General features: G+C 48.9%; 1 protein-coding gene across 1 annotated transcript in view; it reads right to left on the reverse strand.

Annotated features, from left to right (window-relative positions):
- The window catches only part of SHMT1 (serine hydroxymethyltransferase 1), a 24,918-nt gene extending 7,729 nt beyond the window's left edge, over positions 1–17,189 (reverse strand). The window contains exons 1-6 of the mRNA XM_056137157.1: positions 17,084–17,189; positions 8,415–8,516; positions 5,550–5,695; positions 2,157–2,272; positions 1,668–1,828; positions 18–99 (exon numbers count right to left, since the gene is read on the reverse strand). Coding sequence (XP_055993132.1) covers positions 18–99; positions 1,668–1,828; positions 2,157–2,272; positions 5,550–5,695; positions 8,415–8,510 — 601 coding nt within the window. The 5' untranslated portion in view covers positions 8,511–8,516; positions 17,084–17,189. The remainder of the gene's footprint in view (positions 1–17; positions 100–1,667; positions 1,829–2,156; positions 2,273–5,549; positions 5,696–8,414; positions 8,517–17,083) is intronic.
- Between the last annotated feature and the right edge of the window lie 1,839 nt (positions 17,190–19,028).

Genomic DNA, 19,028 nt, shown 5'->3' on the forward strand with positions numbered 1-19,028 from the left:
AGGCCCGGGGTCATCACCTGCGATGATCAGTTTTGGGTGGAAGAGGCGGGCGTTCTGCTCCAGCTGGTCGTAGTCGATGTAGCCGGTGTTTGGGTTCACCTGCAGAGTGGCATCAGGAATGGCTCACTCCAGCCCCCCGCCCAGCTCCCACCAGCCCCAGGGGATGACGCAAACCCTGCGGTCCCAAAATGGTGTTGCTCCACATGCACACAAGAAGTGCATCCCAGGCTGGGAGAGAGAACAAGGTTTGGTGGGAGGCTGGCGGGGAAAAGAGGTCGCTGGGGGCTCTGGGGGCTGCCAGGGGGAGGTGGAGCTGCTTCAGGGCTCGACTCCCCAATGAGAGGAACCAGAGCCGCCCCACAATGGCACGAGAGTGAGGATAAAGGCAACCCACCATGCAGATGCTGAGACTGCCACCCTGCTAACATAATGGGGCAGACAGAAACTAAGGCTTCTGGTGCCAAGAGGCTCAAGGGGCCAAGCACAGCTCTGCATATGGGAGGCCTGGGGTCCACCCCTTCTACCACATGGTTCCAAGTACCTGAAGACAGGTGGGAGGCAGTCAGGTCTGTCCTATCTCCCTGCCCAAGCAGGTGTCCAAGGACGCCTGTCCAGGATCTGAGTTGCCCCCTGCGGCCCACACTGCCAAAGTCCTGGGCCCCACTCTCCTCACCCTCAAGCTGCCACTGGGCCACAGGGGTATGGCCTACAAGTGCATCTAAAAAGGGGTGCTGGGGGTCGGAGAGATAACACAGCAGGTAGGGCACTTACTTTGCACACAGTTGACCAGGGTTCAATCCCCAGCATCCCATCTGGTCCCTTAAGCCCACCAGGACTAATTTCTAGTGCTGAGCCAGGACTAATCCCTAAGCACCTCTGGGTGTGGCCTCAAAACCACCACCACCACATACACACAAAGAATGGCGAGAAAATTCATGGACTTGAGCACAGCGGGGAGGGCATTTGCCTTACATATGGCTGACCAGGGTTCGGTCCCTGGCATCCCTGGGGTGATTCCTTAGTGCAGAGCCAGGAGTAACCTCTGAGCATTGCCAGGTATGGCCCCCCAAAACAAAAAAATAACCAAAAACCAGAAACAGGATGATGGGGGGAAAGGGGTACAGCACCAGACTTGCAAGACCAAGACACCCCTCAGTCTGCTCCAGGCTACCCATCAGGGGGGAAAAAACAGTGAAGAAACTGGCCTACAGCCAATGTGTGGCCTGGCTGGGACCTGCTCTACCCAGAGCCCTGGGTACCCGCCTGGTCCACGCTGAAGGCTTGGCTTGTGCAGGCTGCTGTGGGCTCACAGGTCTGTGCCACGGGAGGGCCCCTCCTGGAGCAGAACAGGCTCTGAGGTGGTAGAGGGCTGTGTGCCGTGGGGTCTCCAGATGGTGCCGGAACTGAGCCTTGACACCCCAGTGGGTGCTGCCTCAGTGCTAGAGTGGCCAACTTGCTCTCCCACGCAGGGGAGTCCCCTAGAGCCCCTCACAGCGCCTCAGCTCAACCCTGCTGCTCTTTATCCCAGCAACCCCCATCGCAGGACAATAGTGCCCAGGAAAAGTTGGACGAGCCCTGTGCAGAGGGCGGAAAACCACGATGGCGCCATTACACAGGCCCATGGGAGCCCGAGGACACCAGAGCGGCGGGGAGAAACACGTACGCACCTTATAGGGCATGGATTCAAAGAAGATGGACGTGGCAGAGATTTTCTTCTTATCCGTCATGAAGCCATGGGTGAGGTGGCCCCCGTCGGGCAGGTCCAAGCCCATGATGCGCCCGTGGGGTTCCACCAGTGCCGTGTACACAGCGAAGTTTGCAGGGGATCCTGGAAAGGGCAGACGAAAGGGGTGCACGGACCTCAACCCAGAGCATAGCCACTCGGGGTGGCCAGAGCAGGCATGGCCATCGCCATGCCTCAAGGCCAAATGCGCTCCCCACTATGCCACCCAGCCAGGCATGAGGGACTCATTCTGGGCACCCCCTTTGAGAATAAGCAAGAGCGGGACAGTCAGAGCCAGAACACTGCAGGAAGACGGGGTGAGGAGGCCTCTCTAGGCCTGGAAGCTGCTTTGGGGGCTGTGTTCTGAGTCTCCTCTCGGAGGGGCGGGGGCAGAGGTCACGCAGGCATAGGGTTGTCTGCCTTTGGCAGTTACCAGAGTAGGGCTGGACGTTGACCCCCCAGCACTGGGGGTCCAGGTGATAGACCTGCAGTGCTCGCTTCTGACAAAGGATCTCCAGCTCATCGACGAACTCGGTGCCACCATAGTACCTGGGGAGAAAGCAGGAGACCGAGCCCGCGGTGAGCCAGACTTCTATACTAGTTCAGAGATGAAAAAGCAGCTCAGCGCCAGACAGAGAAGCAGAGAAGGGGTTAGAACGCGCACCCTGTACCCAATCGCCCATCAGCTGCCGGGGTGTGCGGTTGGGAGACCATGCGGCTGTGAGTGAGCCAGGTCTGTCTCTACGGAAATTCCGACACAAGCCACAGGGGAGGACTCTGAGGAAGGGACATGGCATAAAACAAGTCCCTTACAACTGTCGCCTTCCCCTTACACAACAACACATCAGGCACAAATTAGAATGGGGCTGCGCGGGAAGAGACAGATGGAGAACTTTTTTAAAAAAAATTTTTGGGTCACACCGAGCTTGTGTTCAGGGATTACTCCTGGCTCTGCACTCAGGAATCACTCCTGGTGGTGCTCAGGGGAACATACAAGATGCTGGGGATTGAACCCAAGTCAGCTGCATATAAGGCAAACACTTTACCTGCCGTACTATTGCTCTGGCCCCCAGATGGGAGAATTATTGCTTTTTGTGTATTGCTAGTAAAATTTTGCTTGCCACTTAATAATCACATACTTAATAAGTGATTAAACATATTCATTTTTAAAAAAACACATTTGTTTTGAATTACTTGTAAACTGATCATCATAACTACTCAATCTAGAAATTTTTAACACTAAGTTAGCCTGTGGTCACAACTGTCAATTTCTTAATGAAATGTATAATGCTTTCTTATTACAGTAAAGAAATATGTATCGGGTGGGAAGGATGTAACTGTTGTAAAGCACAAGTTCTAGATATGCAAGGCCTCGGGTTCCATTCCCAGAATGACACACCCACATGCAAATCCACGCCTAACAAAATGCACCATCTCAACCGCTTCAAAGCAGCAGTGTCCAGTCATGCTATTAAACACATTCTTCAGTAGTGTTACTTATATACACACAGTTGTGTCACAGATCTATGGAACTTTATCTTATACAAATGAAACTGACCCATCAAACTCCCCCGTTTCTGCCGAGTTGTACTACTCAATACACTTCGTACAGGCAGCCCCACACTGTACTGGTCTGACTGATTCACCTCATTTATATATAATGGCCTCAAGTTTCCATGCAGCTAGCCCCGGAATGTCCTTGTTTTATTCTACTTAAGCTTTGTTTGTTCTTGGGCCACGCCCAGTAGTGCTCAGACTCCTAGCTTTGCCCTCTGAGGTCACTCCTAACTGTTCTCCCCATACTGGGAATCAAACCTGCGTCAGCCATGTGTGGGCAAGCACCCTCCTCTCCTCGCTGTCCCATTGCTCTGGCCCCTGTCCTTGCTTCAAAGCATATACTATGTGTCTGCCCTGTTTTGCTTTTCCATTCATGAGCAATTGGCCCCTCGTTCTTGGCTACTATGGAACGATGGTAGCAACCAACAGAGATGAACAAATTTTGCTTCAGAGCCTGATTTTTAAGTTCTGCTGGCAATCTTACCCAGAAGTTGGATCACTGTATTCATAATTCTAGTAATTCTATTCTAGCCGTGGGAAGAGCCTCCGACTCTACTTTCTGGCACTGGCACCATTAACCCTCCCACTGACTAGGGCTCCGAAGTCTTCCCCAACTCTGCTGACACTTATTATTTTCTGTTTTTCCTAAAAGAGCTCACCATCTTCTCATGAGTTTGTGCTGGGGATGATGGATAGATCTCTGTTTCTACTATGTGAGAAAGTCCTGGGGGGCCAGAGAGACAGCATAGCGGGTAGGGTGCTTGCCTTGCATGCGGCCTACCTGGGTTCAGTCCCTGCCACCACTGTAATCCCCATCATTGCCAGGAGTAAGCCCATAGCACTGCTGGGTGTGGCTCCCAAAACAAACCAAAAAAGCTCAGCAGAGGGAAGATGATGGCAACTAAGAAACACTGTAAGTGAACTGGTATCACTGTGCTGTAGTACACTTCAAAACAGTGTACCCTGGGGCCAGAGCAGTAGCACAGCGGGCAGGGCACTTGTCTTGCATGAAGCTGACCCAGTTTGATCCCTTGCATCCGATATGGCCCCCTGAGCATTGATAGGAGTAATCTCTGAGCAGAGCCAGGAATAAGCCCTGAGCACCACTGGGTGTGCCCACCCCCCAAAAAAAAACCCCAAAAGACAGTAAACTTTATGCTATAATGTTTTACCATGGCATACAGAAGTATGACTTTTACTTGACACTTCGTTTGTCAGTTTTTGTTTTTTTCTTTGGCTGGAGCGATAGCACAGCAGGTAGGGCGTTTGCCTTGCACGCAGTCGACCCGGGTTTGATTCCTCCGTCCCTCTCAGAGAAACAGCAAGCTACTGAGAGTATCCCGCCCACATGGCAGAGCCTGGCAAGCTCCCCATGGCGCATTTGATAAGCAGAAAACAGTAACAAGTCTCACAATGGAGATGTTACTGGTGCCCACTCAAACAAATCGATAAACAATGGGAGGACAGTACTACAGTATTTTTGCTCAGGGTTTCAGGGTTTACTCCTGATCCATGAGCTAAAAAAAAATTAACAAAAAATTACAAATCAAGCAATCTAGAGGCTCTTCACTTAAAGCTCCAGAAGATCACTTTGCAGACTCAAGATCCCATATGGTCCCCAAGCACCGCCAGGAATAACCCCTGAGCACTGCCAGGAATGGCCCCCAAACCAAAAATAGTAACAATAAAAAACACCTAGCTTTGACCTGGGACCCTAGCCACGCTCTTCAAATCAACTTCGTCTACACAACGGGGAGGCTCTTCCCCATATCCACTTTCACTTAGAACAGAACAGATGGAGGAGAAATGCTACCAGGTCCTACACCCCAGTGTGAAGTATCAGGGATCACCTCTAGGCCTCCTGAATAACTTCGTATGGTTCTCAGGGTGAAGCAGCTGACAGAAATCTCTGCACACATAAATGTGACACTGGGGTCCAGCACCACAGATTCAAGTTTTACTTCCAGGTCATTGCTCACAAAGCCAGAACCACCTCTCGTGGGTCCCTCAGGAACACTGACCTCCTTTCTTAAGGCTAAAAAATACCAGGCTCCCTGTGGACTGGCCCGTTCATCTAGAAAGCCCAGGTAGACCTGCTGCAAGGACACTGTTGTCACATGCTGGGACTGTAAGTGGGTTGGTAGGGGCAAGAGAGCCTCTGGGTAGAATCCACCCTGAGGAGAAAGCTGCTGTTTTAGGTGGCCACTGCTTCAGTTCATCAGCAGCTCATGACAGAGGCTCAGCACAGGCTTCGGCAACACTCATGTACCTCTGGCCTGGGTACCCTTCGGAGTATTTGTTGTTTAAGCAAGAGCCTAGAGCCTCCAAAACTGCTCGGCTGGCGAAATTCTCTGAGGCGATGAGCTCCAACCCCACCCTCTGCCGATGACTCTCCTTCTTGATGATGTTGTAAACCTGATGAGAAAAAAAAAAGCCACTACATTAGATTCGCATTGTGCCTTCGACAAAGGATCATGATATCATAATCCCAATACTCATGCTTTTTGTTTGTGTTTTGGGTCACACCTGGCTGTGCTCAGGGATCACTGGGATGGAACCGGAGTCAGCTGTGCATAAGGCAAGTGCCCTAACCACTTCATCAATCTAGCCCCCCAGTACTCAAACTAAAAAACTCGAGAGCACGCAAAGACAAGAGAAAATTAGAGAAGGAATTGACAGAAGACAATGAATTACAGAAAATGATATGACTGAAAGAAAATGACCTTTAAAAGTAGTCTCCTGGGCCAGAGAGAACTCCAGGAGGCTGAGCACATGCTTTGCATAGAGGAGGCATGATCCCCAATACCACAGTCCACCGAGCACCACCTATAGTGACTGCGGAGTCTGAGTGCTGCCAGGTATGGCTCTAAAACAATACTTAAAAAGTAGATAAAGACCCCACGAGCGGCTCTCCGGCACGGCCATGACTCCAGAGCACAGAAACCAATGTCTTAATTATCTGACTCTCAGTAGAAATACTTCCAGGGTTAATAAGTAAAATAGCAGAAATCCAGACATCATTTAATTCTTGAACCCAGTTGTAGAAAGCAAATCATTTCACAGTGCTTTTTCAGCATGTCTGATTTGGGGGGGGGGGGGCGGTAGGTAAACTCTAAATAATAATGGTGCATCTTTTATCGAAACAATGAATCTAGTCAAAGTAGATAGAGTGTTAACTAGAATTCATCTGCCTCACAGGCATTGGGGGGTGTGGGGGGTTTATTGTGGTTCTTTGTAGTGAAAAATAAGTATTGGTAAAGGGAAATGTGTTTGATATTTGCATGACTGAGACCTAAACCTGAAAGCTTTGTAACCTTTCCCACAGTGATTCAATAAATAAATAAATTATTTTTTAAAAAAAAGTAGATAAAGAGGGGCTGGAGCACAGTGGGTAGGGTGCTTGCCTTGCACGTGTTGACCCAGGTTCAATTCCCAGCATCCCACATGGTCCCCTGAATTACTACTGCCAGAAGTAATTCCTGAGTGCAGAGCCAAGAGTAATTCCTGTGCATTGCAAGGGTGTGACCCAAAAAGAAAAAAAAAAGTATATAAATAAATAATCAGGGCCAGAGAGATACTGCAGGGGTTATGGTGCGTGCCCAGCACACAGCTGACACTGACTGGATCTCTGGCAGAGACGGTCCCCTCCCCCATCACTCAGAGTGACCCCAGAGAGCAGAGCCAGAAGGAAGCCCTAGGCACAGCTCGCTGTGTCCTTAAGAATAAAGGAATAAACCAAAATTTAAAATATTCACCAAATAAGTACCCAGTCTAATTTTTAATTTTTCACCTTCCTGTTATTTCTTTACCTAAACTTCAAGTTTCTCCTGCCTGGAGCCTTCTCTTTCTGCTTCCTCCTTACCATAAAAGATGCTGAGGTAATCAGAGACAGAAAGTAGGAAAGTGGTTGCCTAAGACTGGATAGTTTGGAAGCTTCGGAGTAACTGGTAATGGGTCTGAGACCTAAAATGTATATGTTTCTAAGAGGAAACATAAACATTTTATAGTTGACTGAATATACAACTATAAAATCCTTGATTGTGCATTTTAAATGGGTGGCCTGCATGACAAGTAATATCTCATGTATAAAGCTGATAAAAAAAATACGCAGAGATGAACCATCACCACCTCCATGTAAGCTCACCTATCAGCCTTGTTCCAGACTCATAAATAAATCTTTAAAAAAAAACAAACTGGGGACTGGAGCAATAGCACAGCGGGTAGGGCGTTTGCCTTGCATGCGGCGGACCCGGGTTCAATTCCCAGCATCCCATATGGTCCCCTGAGCATCGCCAGGAGTGATTCCTGAGTGCAAAGCCAGGAGTAACCCCTGAGCATTGCCGGGTGTGACCCAAAAAGCAAATAAAAAACAACAACTATTCTATTTATTTTTTGGCTTTTGGGCTTAGAAATGGAATACTATGCAGCTCTGAGAAAGAACAATAGTTTAGAAAACTTCAGAGAAGGACTTAAAGTCCTCATGGTGAGATCCAACAATTTTCACAAATTTTCTTCTACGGAAATATTTTTTGATTATTCTATTTAGTGGTAATAAGCAATATGAAATAAATTATTGCAGGCCTGCCATGGGGGCAGACTTGAGGGGTGGTTGGGAAAATGGAGACAATGGCGGAAGGAAGGTGACAGTTGTGATGCGACTGGGGTTGGAATATTGAATGCCTGTAACAAATAATCATGAACAACTTTGTAAACACCAGTTTTTAAATAAGGTGGGGGGAAAAATACACAGAGCCGAGAGAGAGCTCAAAGGTATGTTTGAGGCCCTGGGCTCAATGCTCAGCACTGCATGGCTTCCAAAGCACATCTGGGATGGGACCAAAGTTTGAAAATAAAGAAAAATATTCCCAGTGTCTGGAATAGCCTTGAAGAATGGGAAGGCAGGGTCAGACTTCAGCGACGCCCTTCCAGAGTCCCTGAGCTGCGGTCTGCCTTCTGCAGGGAGAGACCCGGCTCTGTACCCGCGGACATGGCCGCACTGTGTATGAGCTGCTCCTCCTCCTGCGCTCCGTGCCAAAGCCTGTACACTGTGCTGCGACGCTGCCTTGGGACCAAACCTGCAGAGTTAAGCTGCACCTTCTGCCCAGTGACATCTAGGAGGACCCACAGATCTCACCTCAATGTCATTGTCTTTCAAGGGCTGGGCCAGCATTTGCTCATGTGAGGCCCACAGCTCAGCATCTCTGGGCGCTCCATTGATGGGGTTCGCCATCACTGCCTGAAAATGGGAAAACTTCTGTTACTGCCAGGCAAAGCTTATGTCCCGAGCTGCTAAGTACTGACACTGGTTTTCGATGTTCTCTCAGGCTTGTCCAGTAAACATGACGACATTCTCTTGCAAAACTGTTATGTGGAACCTCAGGTTTCTTTCTGACCTCTGGGGGGTCAGTTTAGGGAGGAGGGAGAACCACCCTCCTGCCGTGAGGCCTGACCAGGCCCAACCCCTGCGTCATCACCTCAGAGCCGAACCTTCCTGGTTACAGTCCATTCCAACTGCTCTAACTCCCTGGGGGCCAAGGACTGCATGCTCCTTTCCTTTACAAACCTCCTACATGGCTGCAGCAACTGCTCAATGGGAGGGAGCATGTGCTGTGCACGCAGGAAGCTTGGGTTCAACTCCTGGCACCATATGGACCCCCAAGCACAGAGCTGGAGGAGCCCCTGAGCACCCCCACTCAAGGCCAAACACAAACTCCTCTAGTTTGTTTATAGGAGTGATATTTGCCAATTGATATTTGCCAATTGACTGAACAAATGAATTGTTAAATAAATAAAATTCTCTTTTCATTCTTCCAAACAATATAAATGAGGATTCAATCTATCCCCCAAACACAAAACCATTAATTCAAAAGGATCTCTGCAGGCCTATGCTTATCACTGTACTTCTACACAATTGCCAAGATTTGGAAACAACCCAAATGCCCAGTGAGGGGTGAATGGATCAAGACACTGGGGCATAGATAGACAATGGAATACTATGCAGCTCTGAGAAAGAATAAAATCATGCAATTCACAGCAACATGGACAGAACTAGAGGCTATTATGCTGTGTGAAGTCGGTCAGAAGAAAAGGGATAGATACAGAACGATCCCTCTCCTAAGTGGGACTGAAAGGGACAGAGAAGGGAGGAACAAGGAGTCAAAGGCAACATAATGGGGAAACGCACCCCTCACAATTGGGTTGTGGTGGGAGGGCCTCGAGAGGGAGGATCACTGGGGTGTGTGGTTGAGGGAGGTGGGTACACTGGTAATGGGGTACAGCATCAGAATTATATGCATGAGAAACAATTAACAATATTGTCAATCACAGAATCTCAATAAGAATAAAAATCAAATTAGAGGCTGGATATTAGAGACGGTAGGGCATTTGCCTTGCAGCTGACCCGGGTTCAACCCCAGCATCCCATATGGTCCCCCAAGCATGGCCAGAAATAATTCCTGAGCACAGAGCCAGGAATAATCCCTGAGCATTGGCGGGTGTGCCCAGGACCCCCTTCAAAAAAAAATTAAAATATTCAGAAAAAGAAAGTGTCTTAGCCTAAGGTTGGGTTATACCTAACACCCTTGTATGCTCACTCTAAGAACACCCGCATTTCCTTCCACGCTGTGTGCTAAAGCGTGTCTGTGCTGAAACACAACCCCGCGGTGACAATGACAGGGTGCCCCTGCCAGGCTCAGTTCATCTGGAAACCCAACCCCACTGAACAGCTGTCTGCAAAATATGCCTCGAGTTTTCAAAGGGGTACACCCAGAAGGTGGGTTGGGGGTCTGTCCCAAAGATGCTCTGCTCCAAGGCACAAGCCCGGCAGTCTTGGTGCAAAAATGCAAGTTTAGTAAAGTAGGTTTCTAAGACTCCTACCCCAGGAGGTGCTTAGGAGGCCTGGGGGCCTCTCACATTAAATTCTTGGCCAACTGGGACAAGGGTCAACAGTCTGGTACTGCTGAGGGCTAACAGTGCCGAGGAGACACTGAGGGTTGGGCCCCCTCTGGGCTGCAGTGTCTGGGGTACCAGGCCACGCAGTGGAGAGTGCAGGCGTCAGCCAAATGCAAGGTACACACACATCTTAACCCCGTGCTGGTTCTCTGGTCCCCAAATTTGGTAAGCTTCCACTCAAAATTCCACAACTATTCATTGATTTTTTTTGGGGGGGGGGCTTATTTCTGTTCTTGAGGTGCCAGTGACTGAATCCCAGGGCATCACAAGAACTGCACAATTATTTATCAAGGCCCTTCCCATGCCAGCCATGGAATTGGTGCTGGGAAGACAGAGGGGTCCAAACAGATGAGCAGGTCTGAGGGGCTGGGCTGAGCGCAGAGGACACACAATGCATGCATGTGAGGCCCTGGGCTAAATTCCCAGCATTAGTGAAAAATACAAAAATTAAGTGAAGCAAGTGCCATGGAGACTGAACTCACAACCATGCGGGCGAGCCCCTTCCCCAGGCACTGGTCTCTGCACTGAAAACACTTGTCATTTCCTGAGCAGGACGAGCACCCAGGGGGACACCCTGTGTTCAAACACGGCCACTTTACCCTGTCTCTGACACAGGGGTCCTAAAGCCCATGGGGTTTCCAGGGGACAGCAGTGTCTTCTATTCTCACAGAGGTCCCTTGCTGGGTCCAGGCTGTGGCCTGGTTACCAGAAGGACGAAAAAGCATGGCAAGATGCCGCCAGTCACATCCACAGCCCCATCTGTGGAATGAAGTTCCACCTGGCATGGCCACAGGCAAATCCTCACCAGTCTCCACTGCATTTCGCTCTCAGAGTCCAGGAAGAAAATCCCTGTATCTAGAAGGTGACAAACTGCAGGAAATTTCACTTGGGAAGTCCCTACACTGGGGACCTCCAAGGCCACACCCCACCTATCTCTCCTGTCTGCTTGTCTGTGTCCTCGATCAATCCCTTGGTGGCCTGGTTAACCAGTGTTCTGGCTTGAGGTCTGTGAGCCACTCCAGCAAAGAATCAAACCCAAGGGGAAGAAGGTGCCCAAGGTCACAGGAATCTCCTGCTTGTGGCCAAGTTGAACAGAAGCTGTGAAGTACCTAGGGACCTGCTGCCAATGACTGTGGCATCTTTGTTTTGTTTTGGGGTCACACTCAGCAGTGCTCAAGGCTTACGTCAGCTGGTGCTTGGGGAAGACCATATGGGGTGCCAGAGATCAAGCTAGGTTCAGCTGTATGCAAGTTAAGCTTCCGACCACAACTGAAGGAATGTGGATACTCTGCCCTGCAAGATGAGGAAGGAAGGAAGGAAGGAAGGAAGGAAGGAAGGAAGGAAGGAAGGAAGGAAGGAGTAGTCATGTTTACAAAATGTAAAAGAGGCACAAAGACTTAAAAGCCACTTCTGCGGCAACTTCAGTGCCACATGTGGAGGCCAAGCAGACATGAGTGTGATGGTCAAGCTAACAGCTGGGGTACTATGTCCACTAGCAGTTTCGCACCGATGTCCACATTCTAGAACAGCCAGAGCAACCCAAGGCAACCTTTCAGGCAGCAAACACATGCCCCACCCCCACACCAAGTGGTGGAGTCAAACTAAACCCTCTGCTTCCAGACTCATGAAGAGAAAAGATTCTTTTGACTAAGCAATGGTAGCAGGAACTCAAAGGTAACAAGTCTTGCAGAGAAGACATTCTTTTTTTTTTTAAGGTAGGAGTACTGCTATTCATTCAGCCACTGATCAGCTGATTGAATTGGGCACGAATTCCATGAGAAGACATTCTTGAACCACCAAATACCCTACTTCTCCAAGGACCATGAGATGAGTAGAAATCCTTTCAGTTCTACTCCGCTCCTTCCCTCACCTCATCCTGGCATAGCCGTTTTTTCCGTGTGTATCCCAGACCTGGGCTTATCCCAGCCAGGGTGTGTATCCCTGGCTCTGTGCTCAGGGATCACTCCTGGTGGCATCTGGGGGATAATATGTGGTGCCAGGAATCAAACCCAGGTCAGTTGCAAGCATGCTACCCACTATACTATTGCTCCAGCCCCAGCACAGCTGTCTCTTATCCAAGACGCTAGACAGGTGTCTCCTCCCCCTCTGCACCTTCCCCTTCTCAGACCAGCACCGCCATCCTGCTCACCCACTGGCAGTTTTCTACCCTGTATCCTTGGACATTTAGGATCCAGGCCACCCCCAAAGGCTTCATCCTGCCCCTATTAAATTACAACTTGAACCCAAAAGATGCTTTTTCTTCCTTGGTTTTTAGTTGTTAGGCCACACCTGGCCATTCTCAGGGGTTACTCCTGGCTTTGCACTTCAAAATTACTCCTGCTGGTGCTCAGGGGACCATATAGGATGCTGGGGATTGAACCCGGGTCAACTGCATGCAAGGCAAGCACCCTCTCAACTGTATATTGCTCCAACCCCAACTTGTTTTTTAATCATGAAAATGTTGGACTATTTGGGCCAAAGCAACAACAGCTTGGAGCTGTAGTCAGATCCAATCCAAACCATCACACTGTTAGGAGCTTCTCCCACCGCCCCTCCCCCTTCAACAAAGTCTGATTTGTTATGCAAACAAAGCATTCAAGATTCTTTGTCCTGTCCAGAGAGACAGCTCAACAGGGGGAAGCTGAGACTTGATCAAGACACTGAAAGTTCCCCTAAGCGAAGCTGCCAAACTCAAATGAAAACAAACAAAATTTTCTTTTTTCATTACATCTATTATATCCACGATGTCATTCTGAATTGCAGGAAGAGGCAAATATCTGGAGTACTTTAGCTCATTATGTGCCAACCTGAGAAGGTTTAGGGATGCTTAGATAGTTGATTAAAAAAAAAAAAAATCCTGTACCTTCTTATATGCCAAGGGAAGAAACCATGCTTACAATAAACGTTATGATGATATTATGCTACATTAGGGAAGACATACACAGCAACTTTACTCTTTTGGGGGGAGTGGGGAAGAAGTGGAGTCTCCCATGCAGTACTCAGGAGCCGGGCCTCTCCTGGGGACCCCTGCCCAGCTCAGCCTGGAGGATGTGGTGTGGCTCGGTTCTGTGGTGCTGGTGGGCCACCAGTGCTGAGTTGGTCACGTCTGGGCCTGATCCTCTTCCAGCTACTGTCACTCTGGCTCCGCTGCATCTCCTCAGGAGAAATATGTATGAAAAATAACATATCTTGACCTTTCCTCTTTTTCTGAGCGCCATAATAGACCTCATAAAAAAAAATTACCATTTGTCTTTGTTTTTTGCTGTGCCAGGGATGGAAACCAGGACCTCACACATGCAAGGCTCATGCTCTGCCACTGAGCTATATCCCTTACTCTTTAACTATTTACCTATTTTGAGTTTTGGCACACCCGACTTATTCAGGGCTTACTCCTGGTACTGTGCTCAGGGATCACTCTTGGTAGTGCTTGGGGGACCATATGCGATGCCAGGGATTGATGCAGAGTCAGCCGCCTGCAGAACAATCACCTTGCCACTATACTATCTCTTGAGCCCCGTCTAACCATTTTTTAAATTGTTACTAGATACATTCACACGGTTGTACAACCATCTCCACCATCCAGCTTTAGAAGTTTCCACCATTCCAAACGAACTACAGAGCTGATAAACTCTCCATTCCCTCTTCTCTAAGCCCATAGAAAAAGATTCTGCATTCTATTGCCATAAATTAGATTACCTCGATACCATGGGAAAGAATTCATTCAATAATTGTCCTTTTAGGGGCCGAAGCAATAGTATAGTGGGTAGGGTGTTTGCCTCACACACGGCCGACCTGGGTTTGATTCCTGGAATCCGATACGGTTCCCCAGCACCACCAGAAGTGATTCCTGAGTGCAGAGCCAGGAGTAACCCCTGAGCATTGCCAGGTGTGACCCAAAAAGCAAAAAAAAAAAAAAAAAAAAATGTCCTTTTATGTCTGGCTAATTTCTCTCAGCACAATGTATTCAAAATTCACTATGCTAGCGCAGGTGCCAGGATTGTCTTCCTTTTATGAGTGAATAATACGTCAATATATACATCAAACGCATTTTGTTAATTCATTCACCTGTCTGCAGATATTCCAGTTCTTCTGACCTTTTGGCTCTTGTAAACAAAGCACAACCATGAACTTGGACGTGCAAGCATCAAGCCCTTGCTTTCCATTTTTTTGGGAATAGATCCAGAAGCAAAAGTGCTAAATCACAAGGATTCTTTATTTAATTCAAAAGAAACTTCTGATATTCAATACCTATAATCCACTGTTATTAATCTGCAAAGAAAACATTCATTCCTTCAACAAATATTGAGCTGCGTCCTGGCGCTGTGGTAGACAGTAAGAACCAAGAGCCATAGGACAGAGGTTCTGTGCTCACCACTGGCCAGTAAACAAACACACAGATCAGTGATACTCGCTATGAGGCCAGTATAAGGGTTGGGGGGTGGAGGGAGGAGGTATCCGGACCAGGCTGTGGAAGGTTTCTGAGCTGAGCTGTGAATAGTGGGAAAGGCAGCAAGGTTGTGACATGTACAAGTGTTCCAGGCAGAACACACCCCAGGAGCAAAGGTCCAAAAGTGGAAGTTTGCCATCTGAAGAAATCAGGCCCACCAGAGATGGGACCCAGTAACTTGTAACTCAGCTTTAGCTTGACTTGCATGTCTGAGGCCCTGGGTTTGAGCCCAGGCACCAAAACTAAACAGTTTTTCGGGTTTGTTTTGTTTGGGGCCAGAGAGATTTGTGCTCAGGACTTACTCCTGGCTCTGCACTCACGGATCACTCCTGACGGGCTCAGGGGGCCATATAGGATGCTGGAGAACAAACCCAGGTCAGCTGCGTGCAAGCCGAGCACCCACCCCGCTGTACTATCGCTCTAGCCCTGACAAGTAAACAGTGAACCTTACACGTAGGGAACTCCAAACTGTTTCTCAGAAGCCTCGGCTTTGAGCAAAGATTTTCTCAATCCACCTGTGAAACCTGAAACTCACAATCGGAGAAATCCCAAAGGGAGAAGACAAGAGTTTCTTTCGTAAAGCGTGAGCAGCTGGGTATCTCTGATTTTGTGTTCTCTATGGGGGAGGAGACTCTTGGCTGCCAGCGCCATGATAATGAAGAGTGCAGGCTAGGCCGAGGCCCTTCAGAGATAGGCAAAGTGTTGTGGTCCAGCCGCGGACACTGACACTCTGTGTCTCAGGCCCCTCGCAAGTACACAGGATGACAACAATCCCAAAGCTGACCGTGAGAGGGAATGAGCTGCCAGAGTGCCCAGAACACCGTTGTCAGGTGGTGCTGCTCAGAATGGAGAACTCTGCACCTGTGTGGCCCTGAGTTTGATCCCCAGCATTCCAAAGGGAAAAAAAAAAGGGCCCATACACAGTTAAAGGGCTGGATCGCATGTTTTGCATGCAGGAGACCTCCAAGCCCTCCACTAGGAGTAACTCTGTCCCTGCCCCCGCCCCTCAGCATAGCAGGGATGGCACAAAAACCTTCTAAGTAGCTGACAAATTTTTGAATGCCTACTCCTACCTGCTGTTGTTTGTATTTTATTTTTGGTCATCCTTTTAGCAAATTATAACAAGCAATGCAAAATAAATTATTAAGGGACTGCTATGGGGGCAGGCTCAAGGGTGGTTAGGAAAATTGGAAATAATGGTAGGGGGAAGGTGCAGTGGTGGTGGGACTGGTGCTGGAATACGGAATGTCTGAAACTAAACTGATAACTCACTAAAGTTATTTTTTTTAATTATAAGCTACTATTGTTATTTAAAAAAAAACAGGCCTTCAGGTCATCCTAACTATGATGCTCTGTAAGTACTGGTGGGCACCTCAGGGTGTCTGCTGCACCCACCACGGGTGCTGAAAAAGCCACAGCTCACTGTTGGTCCATCAGTAACATGTGTGGTATGATCCTTATCTCCACTCCAGGTAATGAGGTCTGGAGGGTGAATCCATTCACCGGAGTATTTTTTAATAATTCCATTTACACCAGTTGCCAGCGCCCCATCCTCCGGGACCTCCACATCTTGCCTGGACTCTGGTCACACAAGTGGAACCCGTCTGAAGTCTGCAAGGAAACCCTAGTGAACACCATGGGTGCCACACACACAGATCCTGTGTCCTCTGCTCTGCAGAGGGGGAGGGGACCCAGAGCTCAGCGGCCGAGGGTCACCGAGGGTCATCGAAGAAGTCAGAATCTGAACTCTCACTTAGCTCTCACTCCAAAGCACCTAGTAGAAGCAATCGCCCCCCTCCCCAGCAAGTCCACTCACATATGCCCGGAAACTGGTGTTTCCGGTACAGGCGCCCCTCTGAAGACGCGTGTTTTGTGCTGGGGCCACAATTACCAGGGCCTTGAAACAAGGGCACTAAGCCAAGAACCGTACAGTGCCATGTCTGTTTCTGAAAGCGCGGGTGGGCAGATGACAGTCACAGCCTTCTCCCCCTACTCCCTCCCCCTGCAGGACGCCGGTGCTACTCTCCAAAAGCTGAGCGACCGACCGGGTCTTAGAGGTTAAGGCTCCGGGGGTTTCCGGGTCTCAGTTCCACCCCATTTTCCTGGCTGCTGGGTCATGAACGCCCAAGCTGGCTCTCCTCTCTGCGCCTTACCCGCAGCTGTGAAACGGGAAGGAGAGCATACAACTGCACCTAGTGTGAGGGTAGTGCAGGAAGATTAAGGGTGAAAGGCTGCACTCAATTCTAAGGGCTCAGTCGCTTTTCAAAAACTGCTCAGGAGACAGCTACAATAAGCCTTGGCATCTGCGCCCAAGACGGAGGCCACGACCTCCGAAGCCCCAACCCAGGCACTCACGAAGAGCTTCTGCGCCGCGGGGGACCGAGGGCCTGGGACCTCGCACCTACCGAAACGTGGTCCGGAGCACCAGCGCCCGGATGCAGCCCGCCGACCCAAAACGCTCTCGCAGATCTGCGCCTGGCCCCGCGCCGCCACGTGACAGCCCGGAGCGCCCGGAACCCACGGTTGGCGCGCGGACGCGGCTCTCCACTACTTGAGTTTGGCACGCCCCGCCCCGGGCCCCGCCCCCCGGGGCTCCCAATCAGCAGGCGGAGCGAAGCGGGGCGGGCGGAGCTCACGCGCAACGAGTGCCGCTATTGGTTACTGCTGAGCGCTGGGCGGAGCTGCCTCTCTGGAGGAGTGGAGGGAAGGAGAGGCAGGCCGCGGGCGTTGGAGCTCACCTGGGCACTGGGTCCCGGGTAGGGGGAGGGGCGGGGCCCTTGGACTCGGCCCTGGGCGTCTGGCGGGCATTGAGAGGAAGATGGCTGAAAGCATGCCTAAACTTGTGAAGGTTTTGGGTGACAGCGTTGTCTTTTTTGCCCTGTTTAGACTTGAACAGAGTGGGCATTTACATCCAAAAAACGTGGTTTTGAACTCCGATGCGATTACTCTAGGCACGTAACTCCTAGCCTTCACTTCAGTTTTTGTTTTTAGTGTTTCTCATATTTTTGTTTTTTAATTTTTAATTATTTTTGAAAGTTTTTTTTTTAATTGAATCACTGTGAGACACACAGTTACAAGGTTGTTCATGATTGGGTTTAAGTCATACAATGTTCCGATGCCCATCCATCCCTTCACCAGTGTACATCATCTTTGAATTGAAGAAAATTAGATCTGCCTGGCAGGACTGTTGAAAGGATATTATATATATCTAAAGTACATAACACTGTGTGCCTTGCATGTAACAAGAGCTCAGAGAATATTCAGTTGTTAATGAAAACCAAGGGACTGAGCAATATAGAGGAAAGCTGACAAAGATTCTCTCATTAACCTATTCAGGCTGACCTGAACTCTTCCGACCAGACTGACTTTTGGACTTTGTCTCTGCATTTTCCAGTTTTAGCAATCAAACAGCCATGTCAATGTAATCAGAACTTCCCAACCTCCAGAACTAACTGGATTCCTCACAGTTCAGCTCAAATGTCTAATCACTGTGGCCAGCTCTATTTAACTAGACTCTCATTTCACTCCTGATGATTCCTTTTGTTTTATTTTTGTTTTGGTGCTCAGGGCTTACTCTGATAATTTTCTGACCTCTAACCTTTACCCTGTCTTTTGCTACAAATTCCTAGTTGCCAGTGAAATATTTGAAGTTGAGCCAAATCTTTTGCTTATAAGGAAAGAAATAGTCACCCCCCCCTCGAATGAAGTAAAATACTGTTTCATTAAATAATCTTTTTCTTTCTTTCTTTCTTTCTTTCTTTCTCTCTCTTTCTTTCTTTCTTCTTTCTTTCCTTTTGGGCCACACCCAGTGATGCTCATGAATCACTTCCAACCCTACTCAGGAGCCACAGTTGGCAGTTCTCTGGGGACAATATGCAGTGCAGTGATTCTGCATCAGGTTCTTGGTCCAAACCAACGTCCAGGTCACTGTATGCTCCACTGTATGGTGTGATAATTAACCTTGGTGTTTTCTCTTCAGATGAATATTTTACTTAACAACCTTAATCTTGAAGTCCTCAGTCTAGAGGAAACTATCACAATATCAAGCTGTTTCCAAAATGTGACAGCTTTGACTAGTCTGACAGTTACAAATAAAAAAAAATTAGTAGGACTGTTAAAAAAGTCAAGGGACATTGGATAGGGCTCTTACTTTGCATGTGGCTTCCCTGGGTTCTATCCCTGGGTCCCACATCCAGTGCCACATTTTGCCACCAAAGCCATACTGAGTTTGTTCCCTGAGCTCAAAGGGAGGAGTAAGTGATGTTTGGCCTCCTCCAAAAATTTTTGAGGAGATGAAGCGAGAGTACCACAGAGATAGGGCATTACCCTTGCACATTACTAGCCGGGATT

The sequence above is a fragment of the Sorex fumeus genome, unplaced genomic scaffold, assembly GCF_029834395.1.
Source record: "Sorex fumeus unplaced genomic scaffold, SorFum_2.1 ptg000122l, whole genome shotgun sequence".
NCBI lineage: Eukaryota > Metazoa > Chordata > Mammalia > Eulipotyphla > Soricidae > Sorex > Sorex fumeus.